The 12,904-nt window shown below is 42.2% G+C and overlaps 1 protein-coding gene across 2 annotated transcripts in view; it reads right to left on the bottom strand.

Moving 5' to 3' along the window:
- Positions 1 to 2,302: 2,302 nt before the first annotated feature.
- Positions 2,303 to 12,904, bottom strand: part of VPS54 — a 41,656-nt gene continuing 31,054 nt past the window's right edge. The window contains exons 3-20 of one of the 2 annotated variants that reach the window (XM_086510329.1): positions 8,232 to 8,311; positions 8,028 to 8,160; positions 7,868 to 7,945; positions 7,640 to 7,796; positions 7,470 to 7,555; positions 6,752 to 7,023; positions 6,393 to 6,564; positions 6,234 to 6,317; positions 5,616 to 6,154; positions 5,386 to 5,539; positions 5,189 to 5,270; positions 4,641 to 4,720; positions 3,501 to 3,662; positions 3,345 to 3,412; positions 3,096 to 3,176; positions 2,866 to 2,979; positions 2,717 to 2,773; positions 2,303 to 2,580 (exon numbers count right to left, since the gene is read on the bottom strand). In XM_086510329.1, the coding sequence (XP_086366455.1) occupies positions 2,535 to 2,580; positions 2,717 to 2,773; positions 2,866 to 2,979; positions 3,096 to 3,176; positions 3,345 to 3,412; positions 3,501 to 3,662; positions 4,641 to 4,720; positions 5,189 to 5,270; positions 5,386 to 5,539; positions 5,616 to 6,154; positions 6,234 to 6,317; positions 6,393 to 6,564; positions 6,752 to 7,023; positions 7,470 to 7,555; positions 7,640 to 7,796; positions 7,868 to 7,945; positions 8,028 to 8,160; positions 8,232 to 8,311 (2,445 nt within the window). In that variant the 3' untranslated portion in view covers positions 2,303 to 2,534. Of the gene's footprint in view, positions 2,581 to 2,716; positions 2,980 to 3,095; positions 3,177 to 3,344; positions 3,413 to 3,500; positions 3,663 to 4,640; positions 4,721 to 5,188; positions 5,271 to 5,385; positions 5,540 to 5,615; positions 6,155 to 6,233; positions 6,318 to 6,392; positions 6,565 to 6,751; positions 7,024 to 7,469; positions 7,556 to 7,639; positions 7,797 to 7,867; positions 7,946 to 8,027; positions 8,161 to 8,231; positions 8,312 to 12,904 lie in introns of both variants that reach the window. The other variant, XR_015187812.1, reaches the window with a different exon arrangement.

Here is a 12,904-nt window from a genome sequence, read left to right as displayed (position 1 = left end):
CAAATGGAATGTAGTTTGATGGCATTCCAAATTGGATTACACTCACAAAGCTCGTCAATAACTTTATGATGCAAATGGATCGGGACAGGTCACAAGGACATAATACCAGATTCAAAGCACTAATCGTGGACTACCATCATCACCGTCAATTTTTATAGGGCAAGAAATCTTAAAGACTTCCTGCTACATGAAGGATCTGAAATCGCTAATGTATAGGAGCAAAGATAAAGAGCTCAATAATGCTCCAATAAACACCATTTTACATAAATGGGTCAATGTTCATCAACTACAAGCAACCCTAAATGTCTTTAGATCTCTAGACACTAGAGATCTAAATGGAACAATGGACCAATAATGCTCCAATAAACACCATCTAAATGGACCAATGGACCAATGTTCATCTGTTTCTTTTTCTTGGATTGAAGCAGATACATTATAAGCATGTTCCTCGTAAGCAAAATAAAGAAGTTGATAAGCTGACTAAGAAAAAACTAGATGCTTTAATAACTCCTTTGAAAGTTAAAGAAACCTTGTATGCAGGAAGGGAGTCACTACAAGATGTGGAAGTATTTCTTGGTAGAGGTCAGTGTCGTAGGAGTGCCAAAAATTCGACGAAAGAGAATAGTTGCAAAAGCAAGAAGCTACACACTAACATGCGAGTATCTCATGTTTTATGGCAAAGATAGCATCCTAAGGAGTGCCATATAATAAGAAATAGGCTTGATTTTGAAACATTGCCATGAAGAAACAAGCCGTCAAGGCAAGGACCAAGCTCTCTTTCATGTTTTCACAGTGAGATACTGTTAGGCCTCTATGATAAGAGAATGCTTATTTTTGGATCAAATCATGCCATAAATGCCGAGTATTTGCAAATCAAAACTTTTGGCTAAACCTCAAAAAGCAATATGAACTTTAATGCATTTGCAAAATGGAGTTGATACTCTAGGTTCGATGCAACATAACAATAATGGCAAAAGGTATATCCTGCGAGTGTGGACTATTTTAAAAAATGGATGGAAGCAAGGAGAAAAAAAGATACAAGAAGAGTGGCCTCTTTTCTGCATGAACAAGTATGCTACAAGTTTGAAGCTCCTATGGCTATCATTTTTAATCGCAACCCAAGATTTAGATGAAAACTTGTCGATGCTCTTATCAAGATACTAAAAATTTAACACAAGTATTCTTCTCCTCTTGCTACTCACAATACAATGGATTAGTTGAAAGCTACAATGGTTTGCTAGAGAACCTAAAGAATGCAACTTGGACTTGGAAAAGTGGTTGGGGACTTATAGAACTACGTAGAGTACACAATTTACACCATATGAAGTTGCTTATGGAAAGAAAATTCTCAAGCTTATATAGGTGCAACAAAATGCATTGAAATTGTTGCGTGAAATGCAAGATGGACAAAATAACGAGTTGGAGATGAGGATTCTTGATCTAGAATTGTTGCAAATGTACAAAGAGAAAGCTAGTGATTATTATCTTCAATAAGCGGAGAAAAAGATAGAGAAAATGAATGATAAGTTGCTTGAGAATGAAATTAAAGAGAAATCTTGTAATGGAATGTGATTCTTATTTGGATTTTACTTTTCGAAAGAAGTTGAGAGATTCTTTCAAATGGCACATTTTGCACTATAGAATAAACGGTTTTACATTGAAGATATATTCTGCAAGAGAAGTGGTTCCAAATGCAAGCAATCTCTTAGGTGTGCAAAAATGCTCAATCTAGAGGGTGAGCAATCATGACTAGCTACTTTTAGCATGTACATAGTAGTGGATAACCGCATGGACATAGGTCTACGTAGGATGACTAAATTTTTGGGCTTGGTTGTACCTAAAAGATGACCCCTCAAAAGTCTTTCAAAGCATACTAAAACATTTTTGAAAAATACTTCAATGAGTATATAATGAGAATCCATGCATATACTATTCTTAAGAAAAAGAATGCCAACTCTTTTTTTGGCTTGCTATCAAATTAAAAAGCGAGTTTGTGGCTTTTTACTATCGTAATTTTTATTTTTCCCCCTTTTTGGGGGGAATTGGTATACCAAGGTCTTTATGTATGTCAGAAGACCTCAATAATATCCTATGTTCATGGTTTTTTGAAAAATACTAGGTCGTAAAGTCAATTCTATAAAATAAAGCACCAAGCCAAGTAAATGGCTCAAACACAAACCTAGTGTTGATTGAAAAAACAAAAACTGAAAGAGCAGATTAAATTTTGGTCGCCCCAATTTGAATCTGCAGGTTAAACAATGAATAAGAACTTCTCCACTCCTGTATTACCCCAGAAAAAAAAAAAAGTAAAATGACAGCACCCTTGTTTGCTTTTCTATTGAAAAATGGTGAACAGATATATAATCAGCTGCTAGTATAGTGGAAAGCACTGTTGACACAGTTCTAAAAAATGGATCAGCGGAAATTTTTTTCAGACATATAATTACAAGAAAAAGGAAAAGAACTGGCCGCATCGTACAAGTGCTTCTCTTTAATGTACAATTCTCTCAACTTTGTACTCTGCTAGAAAATGACTACAAACAGGTCCTTGCACGCCGTTCACTTCCATAAGGCACGTGCCTACAACAAGCCAAAACATTAAAAGCTTGTAATGCGTATCCTAAATCAGATGAAGCAGATATTGGGTATCAAAAACAACCTCATTACGTGATGCTTTTATAATAAGAACCACATGGAAAGTAGGTTGCAATAATACCTTTTGAAGGGAAGTGCGTGTGGCAGATTCTCTGCTTCTTCAGACTGCCACAATGCTCTAAATCCAGGAGAGCAATGTGGTCCCCATTTTTGCACCACCCAAAAAATAGTATTGAGTCTATATTGACCAACTAATCTCCTATTTCATACTTTTGTTGTAAAAACCGATCCAACTCTCCCGGTCTTTGCACACCCCTTTCGTCAACAGCATCCGATGGTAAACCTCTCATGCAAGTCAAAATATGCTGTATATCAAAGTATAACCTGCTCCACAACACAAACCTCAGAATTGCAATAATCACAATGAGACGAGCACTATCTACCTATATTTTTTCTTGAACAAAGATATGTCAGCCATTTGGATTCTCTCACACACTAACCTTTGTTTGACAGGAGAAGAGCTCAGATCCAGCTTTGAGAAAGATTCAGTGAGCATTGAATGAAACAAAGAAACAACCCGCCTGTTATGAAGTTAACAAAAGAAATCATGTTATGATCGTGGATAAAAACCTGGAGCAGGTTGCTTGCCTTTTTCTTTAATGAGTGTGTGTAGGACGGGAAAGAGAGAGGAAAAAGGAATATTAACAGCATCAAACTTCAAGAGAAACCACCTAAATTTATGGACTTACGTAAAAATGAAGCAAACGTCTGCTTCCAGAAGAATTGGTGAGAGAACCCGATGAAGGACCCCAACTTCCTGTGTAAAGTTTTGTGAACGTCAACATCAACTGTTTTTTATTCTGCATAAGCTCACCCTCAAAGTCGTAAAAGAAGAGGAAAACAACCTTGGTAAGAGCGCGTGCAAACTGGCTAGGTTGTGTGTCACTGTCATCTAATTTAATCCACGTTTCAACAATTTGTGGCAAGGTTCTTAAGTGCGCCATTAACCTCTCTTTCATAATCTGAACCAGTTTCAGATGAATTTCATCCTTGTGCACTTTGTAGTCCTGAAATTAAAGATACAAATCTTCAGAAGCATGATAGTCGATAAACTGAAACCCCGTGTCATATGAAGTCATATTTCAACATGCACAAAAGACGTAGTCACCACTGCAGGCACCTTGCCTCGGAGGCCATCAAGTTGGTCAAGCCTGCCATGCTCTCTAGGGAAATTCCGAAAAATAGGAAAAATGCAAATAACACAATCGGAACTCAGCCGAAACTGTATCCATAGAAACTCGCTAAGACTAGTTAGTCAGCAAGTAATTGCATCTAGAGGCTAACTGCATCCATGCCACGTTGCACTTCAGATACAATACTAATACATGGATCCCATTGAGCTCAATGTGCATCCAACTGCTCTGACCTACTCACCAGATGCAACACCAGGCTATCCCATTATCTTTTTCTCATGCATAGGAAGGAAGACCTTCCACTTAAAGCTCCGTTCCATTGGTCTAGGACTCTTGTCCTCCCCTAATCAAAACGGTATCAGGTTCTCAAAAACCATGTCCTCATTAATATAGTTTGTCTACAATCAACTGGAGGCAACGAGTCCAGTCCCATATTCAGATCCCAAATAGAGGCCCGACTAGTTTTGCCCTCCAGTTGACTGTTGACAGTTTGATGAGGTATAGCCCTACGAGTACATGTGCCTGCTATGTGTGACAGTGTCTGACGATTAAGCAAAGGCTAAAGAATAAAAATATTTGTCTCAACTTTCAAGGATAACCTCATAAATGTATATTTCACGTCATATTATAACTGTACCACATATTGGACACCATTACAAAGACAACTGTGCTAGTAGAATTTGGAATGCTGGCAAAGACAACTACGGTAGTAAAAATGCCTTGCCAAAGTCTTTTGTCCGTGTAGTGCTATCTAGAAACTACATCACTCTTTCGACAGAGAGATAAGCTTCCCTTTCCTTGGACGTAGGACCAAAATTAATGTCTGTATAAGGACCAAAGAATCTGTAGTACCTGGGCAACATGATCAATCTCTGTAAATAACAGCATCTTTCTGGTGTCAGGTATATGAACTGCCAAAAGACGCTTCAAATCTGCAAGCAGCAGTAGCATGCTTCAGCTTGAAATCAAGAATAATCTAAACAAGACCAAAAGCATATGACAAGCCCAAGTTCACATAGGACAGCTCGTGTAGCATTAAACACCACATAATCCAAAACCCTGCATGCTAAAATGGGATCTTGATCACAAGGTTTCTTCAAACCACATTTCAATGTATGGGTACTCGAATGGTGAGAACGGGAATCAAGCTTCAGCTCTGGTGAAATGACCATGGAGAGAGACCACCCCTAACAACTACCACAAAAAAGCTATTTCCTGGAACAATATCCTTGAATTCACCGCATTGCTTTGTTTTTTAATGACTTAGGCTGAAATGTCAAATTTCCATCGTATCGATGACCGTTCAAAGGAGCCTTAAACTAAAGATGACTTCATAACGTCAAAAAAGTTTGGGTTCTCAAAGTACTTTCACAAAACAGAATTCTTTTTTAGATCAATACCTGGTATGAGAGCACAAAAGAAGCCAATGTTCTGGCTTGCTAAAGCCAGGTGCTTTGCTGTTATTGACTTCAAGCCCGAAACCTGCCAAGTTTTGACACACAAAAGGGGAAGGAACAGGAAAATTACAGCTCATTATTGGCTATAACCCAGCCACATATGAAAATACAGCAGAAAAAACAAGGACTGAACGTAGAACCTGCATGGCACCTGCACCAAGAACAAGCTGACAAGTGCGCCCATTGAAAAGCTTCAAGAGCTCAGAAACTCTATGTACAATTTCAGATGCCAAACTTGGAAGTGCATTGACAATCTCCAGGTATTCTGATGTCAACTTGACCAAGATAAGCCCACTGCACAGAGAGTCTGATCTTAGAAGATAGCAAACTTGATGATCATGTCCACCCATTATCCTTTTAATCACCATACCTGTTTACCATATGGTACTTAACACCTCGAATCTGAAGCGTCCTTGCATTTGGTTTATCTCGGCTCTTTTTAATTTTTGAGATGGCATCTGCCCCATCGTCTGTCTGAGCACCAGAACGCACTTTTGAATTTTTTAATTCACCTCCATTTGCGACACCATCACTCTCTTGATGAGGTTGGAAAGCAGCACCATCACCAGAAAATGTTCTTTCTGCGCCATCCAATTGCCCTATCGCTTGTGAATTCACATGAGTTTTTAGCTCTGTAGTGCCAGCACTGTCAACTGAAGTAAGAGAACCTTCTATTGCAATCACACTACCAGCTTCAGAAGGCTCGTCTTTCATCACTGCACTCAGATTCTCATTGCTGATAGCGTTAGAAATAGAAGAGCCATCTGTATCAGCTACCTCCTCAACAGAAAAGTTTTCTGTTTTTGAAATATCATTATGTGTCAACATGTCCACTATGGCCTGAAACTCATCAGGTGCATCCATGCTAACCCAGCTTTCCTGTTCTAGCAGTGCATTTATTTTCGACATCTGAAAGCAGATACCATGAGATCAAACCAAAGAAAAAGGACCTCCTGCCTGATAATGAACTGGCCATTCAAGCGCTTACCTTTAAACTGTGCTGATTATCAACAAATGCCTTGGACTGTGAGTGCATAGTCCCTCTGATACTTGAAGCATAGCGACCCCCTATCTAAAGCCCAGAAGACGAGTTCTTGAAAGTCTTCGAAAAGCAACCGGCATTCATGGTTTGTAAATGACTATTTACCTTTTCTGTTGCCAGCATGAAGACCTGCGTAATGTCATGTATGCTTCTGAATTCATGCAATCGCAGCTTAGGATGAATTAAAGCACGAACTCCTAGCAGTTTGGCCCATCTTTCATGAGCAGCATGACAAGCTGAGCAAACAGATTCCGTATTCTCGCGAAGAACATCTGCCCTGCATTGCAAATTGTGTTTGAAGTGCACAAACTGAGGGGTAAACGCTATTCCATCATCTTATAACACACTAACACTTTTTGCAGGTAGAAACACACGCATGCATGCACATGCACATGCAGAGAGAGAGAGAGAGAGAGAGAGAGAGAGAGAGAGATTTAACGAACGCAAGGGATGGGATAGTCCACCTGAAATTTCTTGAAATTGTTGTGGGACTCGGAGCTTCAAAACCCGGTTTGAAGGACGCTCCCTGAGAAGAGGTCAACTTTTCTGATTGCACAGGAAATGCAGAAGGCATTTGAACCTCTTGAGCAGCTTCAGCTGCAGCCTCTGCAGCAGCAGCTGCTGCTGCCCCCGAGGCAAAGGCAGCTGCGACAGCAGCCTCAGCATAACTACCTTGAAGTCCTCCAACAATGTGCTCTATTAGTTTCCGAATCTCGGCAGCACGCAATAGACGAACCTGCACGCACGTGTGGTATAAACATGGCAATTCCATGTCCGTTTCATTGTACAGATTAGATCAAGCCAAAAACATGTGGGCACACATAAGTTTATGAGTAGCAATACAGCATCAAGGCTTGCAGAATTTTGGGGTGGCCAGTAGTGGCCGGTGGTCAGCTTTTCATGTAGCACCTTTTTTGGGCAGAGCCTCTACATCGGCTACCGTACATTCAATCATTAAGCTACCTTAAAAAGCCTTTCTGTATCCCTTTACTCAGCTTACACAAATGTCACTTTTGTAAAGAGATGCCTAAAATCTCTTCCAAGCCCAGTCACATGAATTAGGACATCACAAAAGGGAATTTTGGAGCAAGCTTTATCAGTGCTTAGCCATAATAGTTAAGAATTTGATGGGATTTATCAACACCATGGACAACCGTAGACAAAAAAGACAAACCTCCGTACCTGTATTACATCAAACACTCCCATGAGAAGCTGGACAAAGCTTTCAGCTGTTAGGCTGCGTAATTTGCTTGCAAGTGACAGCCCTCCTGCACGATTTCTGCTGTTTAAGAGTGGTTACGCGTAATCGCATGCCATGCTGTGAGGAAGTTTTTGCAAACTATGTTGCTTACCTTCCATGTCACTTTGCCTTTCATTAGGTGATGTGTCTGTGTCGAGGGGCCTTGAAACTAGGACTTGAAGCAACTCTGCAACCACCACTTTGATGGCTGCTTTGATGTCTGTTATCAATGTGTCTCGATAGATCCTCAAGACCGCAGGAAGCTTTGACTGCAATTTAATATGAGTAAATATGACTATGCAGGAGTAAGATTTATTACACTACATTCAATCTACTCTACCGTTCGGAGTAGTCCAATGACAAGGGGAAGAAGCTGATCCCTCAGTTCAGTCCCATCATCCTCTCTTCCTTTCATCTCCTATAGTATCATTACAACAGAACATTTATGTTTAACTAGCCCCTGCTTTTTCTAATTCACAGCATCATCAACAATGTCATACCTCCATCCAAAAATCTTCCTTGGCACTCATAACAAAAGCAAAGTCTCTTTTCTTGAACTTCTGCAAAATCACTGAAGACTCAAGATCCTTTGTACCCTGAATGGCGATTCTCACAAAGTCTGCCGCAAGCATGCTGTTGGAGCAAGCAAGTTAATGGCGTAACCCATACTCAGTTTAACTTGCAGGATGCATACGACCATTTACCTGTTCACGGACTCCATAAATGATGTCAGTCGATTACCGAGGTGGCGGAAAGAATGGAAGCCAACAAGTTCGCCACTCTCCTACAAAAGCATAAAAGAAAAAGTTGAAGAACAGAAAAATAACCTCAGAGCAACTCTTAACCACTGTAAAACATATTGACATCATCATACAAGCAGTGTGCAGCCACTAAACAACACACAAAATACAACCAGCACTAGTAAAAGAAGACCAAACGAAGGGATAGGGTCTACAGCTCAAAGTTACCCAAAACGGGAACAGGAGGGTCTGAAACGGGACAGAAAGGGGAGGAGCAGGGGGGCCCGGAACGGGAAGGGGGCCAGAACGGTCAACTAAAGTAAGGCTTGAATTACCTCCATTCAGCTTAGTCCCAAATCAACTCTTAAACAACCCCAAAACTGCCACAATATCTGCCCCCAAACCTGCCACAATATCTGCCCCAAATATGTTCCCCAATCTGCCCCCAAACCTGCCCTCAAACTGCCACCAAATCTGTCCCCCAAACTTGCCCTCAAACTGCCCCTAAATGCCTACTTTTTTGCCCCTAAGCGCCTACTTTTGCCCGTTACACCCCGCGTTCCGCCGTTCCACACCTGGTTACACCCCGTTCCGCAACAACGTTCCGTTCCCGAATCCGTTTCGGGAACGGGACTCGTCCGGAATGCCGTTTCAGAACGTTTGGGCTACATTCCGCCCGTTTCTTGTTACACTGCTACAGCTCCATCCAAGACCACAAATAACAGAATTAGAGTTCATCTTTAAAGATACTCTCTGTTTGCAATATAAATGCCTTCTTCATACTTGCTCTTTTTAAAGAAACGGAAACCGACTGTCAAGAGAGGCGGAGTTCCCCTCTGAGATGCACTAATAGGCACCCCTGTTGGTATTTCGTTCTTTATTGATTCTGCAAGGTAGCACGCTGCACAACTACACCCTGCCCAGAGGAATCACACACTCTATATCTACTATGACTCGCACGTAGGCCACACGTAAATAGCTCTTATGGCTAATTGAGATATGTCATCACCAAATGGTGGCATGTCACGAGACCGGCACCACGTGCCAACAGAAAAGAACAGACTAAACAACTTTAAGCACTTCAAATAACAACTGAACTGTAAGAGATAGACGACAAGAGACGGGGAGTGGCGAAATTCCACCCCAAGGGAGCACAAGCCCCAAACCTTGGCGCCCCTTTCGGTATTTCTTTATATTACTTGAACTCAGTACAATGCTGGTACTCACGCTTTGCACCTTCACCCGGAAGAGTGCCAAAGAATGAGCCCTCTGCACATATTTAAAGGCCCTTGGCTCATGAAAAGCAATTACATGAAAAGCTTCAAACTCAAAAGCATCTAGTCCAAAAAGCTGCCAACACAAAATAGGGAATTCCGTACACTGCTACATCAATGCAAAACACGGAAACACGTACACTCCCACGTGAGCACCTGTCAGCACGAAATACAGGCGTCCGTACAGTTGCCACGTCAGCATGCATTGTAAATGCGGGATTCCGTACAACTTTGCCACGTCATCAATCTTTACGCAATTCTTTGTGGGTGTATGTGTATCAGTGAAACTTCTTCTGCTGCTTATTCTAGGGTTTAGGCCCTCGATTGGGATCTGCAAGTTGGCTCCCTTCTTCAGTGACTTAACACGTTAGCAGTTTGTGACATCCCCCCTTCTTGAAAGAAAGTAATCGTCCGCGATTACAACATATCTGCAAAACAACTCAAGTTCGCTCAAAAATTCCAAGGGTCATTTCGAGGGACAATCAGTTTTCTCATTCCAAATCGGAGCTCGTTGGCTTCCCAGAAAAATCTCATCCAATAAGGAGTCTCATTTCAGATCGGAGCTCTTGAAATCCTGGGTCGTTGGTTTCCCAGAGGTATCTCATCCAATAAGGAGTCTCATTCCAGATCGGAGCTCTTGATATCCTGGGTCGTTGGTTTCCTAGAAGTATCTCATCCAATAGGGAGTCTCATTCCAGATCGGAGCTCTTGATATCCTGGGTATCTCATCCAATAAGGAATATTCAGTGGTTAGCATATCACAATGCAACACAAATGCTCACATCTGCATGTTACAAGACATGACGAACAGTGTTGTTGAGCACTCCCCCGAGACAGATGGTCTTCGATATAAAGCTACTCAACAACTACCTCGTCACTCCCCTCGCAAATAACCTAAAAAGGTCCGGGCCATGAGATCAAAGGACTGATACAACCAAACGCTCCCCAGAGTCCAAACCGCAACCTGCATCAGTTGGAGGTTCAAGCATACGACCAAACGCTCCCCACACATCCCGTCTGCGTCGTTCGGAGGTATTTTAGCATGCAACGAAACGCTCCCCAGACACCCGTCTGCGTCGTTCCAAGGTTCAAACAATACCAAAACAACATTTCTCACTACTCAAACCGGGAGTAAAAATCGCCAATCAATGAAACCAGTATTAAAACCAGAGTCAAACAATTCAAATCCGCACCAAGATAGGTCTAAAATAGATACCACCCATTTCAAACTAATTCCAAACAACAAGTTCTCACAAATTCGAACTTAAAAAGCAATCTTGACATCAGTCGAGCTTGGAAAGACGACTGGCTTTCCATTCTGATGTAAGGTGCAACGGAAGTGAATGTTGAACTTTGCTCAAGATGAGTGCTCCGAACTGTGCTTAAGGGTTCCTTTTACTTACGGAAGGGAGAGCCTTCCGTTCCTTTAGTGAGAGAGTGCAAATGATCACAAACGAAGTGGTAAACACTGTGAATGAAGGTGCTAAGACTGAGAGATAATGAGAGAAGAATACAGCACCAGAATGTTGTCAAACCCTCCTCCAAGGTCCCCACTCGCATTGGGATTGAGCTATTGATTGCACAAATCTCTACAATGGTCTAAATGCAATGGTCTTGCCGACGATGTCGACGGCGATGATGACGACGACGACGAGACGGCTGAAAACTGAAAACGCTAGGGGCTGAAATCTGCAAATCTTCTCTCTGCTGAATTCTGACTCTATGTCGGTGACAACGGCGATGACAACGACACGACGACGATGCGCTGAAAATGCAGATGCTGAAATCTGCGAATAGCGGGCTGAATCTGCAAAGTCTGGCTGATCTGACCGTGCGGCGAGGATCTGATGCGGGAAGGTGAGATCTGCGAGGTTTGGGTGCTACCGTGCGGAATCTAACTGCTGAAAACTGAAAACGTTGATGCAAAAGTGGGTTTTGTCGCCGAAAATCTGCAAAACGCTGATAGTAATCTACAAATGCAAAAACGCGAGGCTGATCTGCTGTCTACAAAAACGCCAGGCTGATCTGAGAATCTGTAAACGCTAGGTGATCTGCTGCAAACTGCAAAACGCTCATCTGCTACAGAAAACACTATCTGTATCTTGATGGCTGAAAAAAGCTAATTCCTCCTGCCGGTCTTGCTGAGAAGGTGCAGCGGAAGCGACTAGGGATTTGCTCGGATCTAGTATTCCGCACACAAACACAACGGAAACTTTACTTCTCTTGAGAGAACTAAACTGAACTGAAAGAAAGAGAGAGACGAGAGAGAGAAAAGAGACTACATAGGGATGTCGGATCCCAACCCTCAAAGGCCCCCTTTCTCTATTGCCAAAGCAAGTACTTTCTTTATTCTTGCACAATGCTGATACAATGACTAAATGCTGAGATGCTGATGCTAATGGATACTGACACTACTGATGCTGGGTACTCGGTACTGAGGTATTGAAGGGGTACTGAAGTTCTACGTCGGAGACGATGATGTCAACGACGGGTACTACGGGTTCTATGTCAAAGACGGTGTTAAGGTGCAACAGAATGAATGTTGAACTTTGCTCAAGATGAGTACTCCAAACTGTGCTCAAGGGTTCCTTTTACTTACGGAAGGGAGAGCCTTCCGTTCCTTTAGTGAGATAGTGCAATGGACACAAACAAAGTGGATGAACACGGTGAATGAAGGTGTTGAGACTGAGAGGTAGAGAGAGAAGAATACGACACCAGAATGTTGTCAAACCCTCCTCCGAAGGTCCCACTCTCTATGGCGAGAGCTACTTATGATTGCACAAATCTCTACAATGCTTGGACTTGCCGACGATGTCAACGATGATGACGACAACGACGAGACGGGCTGAAATCTAAAAACACTAATGGCTGAAATCTGCTGAATTCTGACTCTGTCGATGACAATGTCGATGGCGACAATGCGACAATGACGCGCTAAATACACAGATGTTGAAATCTGCATTTTCCGGGCTAAAACAGTAAACTTCGATGGATCCCACCGTGCGCAAGGAACTGTTGTGGGAAGGTGAGACCTACGAGGTTTGGGGGTCATACTGCGGGGTCTGACTGCTGAAAAGCGAAAACGCTGGTCCTCTTTATTGATTTGCCGCGGAGGAACTGCAAAACGCTAGGTGAATATGCTGCTCCCAAAAACGCTAGGCTGATCTAGGGTCAATCTGCAAAAACGCCAAGTGTCTTGTTGAGCTAATGCAAAATGCTAGATGTCTTGCTTGCTCCTGCTGTCGCCAGGTTGCTCTTGATGAAAAACGCTGGGCTGATCTTGGGTCAATGGCTGAAAACGCAAGGGTTTACCGCCGGTGGGGAGTCTTGTTTAGTAGGTGTCTGTTGAACGTGAAGTTCCTG

This window comes from Adiantum capillus-veneris, chromosome 4, assembly GCF_014529385.1.
Source record: "Adiantum capillus-veneris isolate H3 chromosome 4, ASM1452938v2, whole genome shotgun sequence".
NCBI classification, from domain to species: Eukaryota; Viridiplantae; Streptophyta; class Polypodiopsida; order Polypodiales; family Pteridaceae; genus Adiantum; species Adiantum capillus-veneris.
This window is presented reverse-complemented; position numbering and strand designations above follow the sequence as displayed.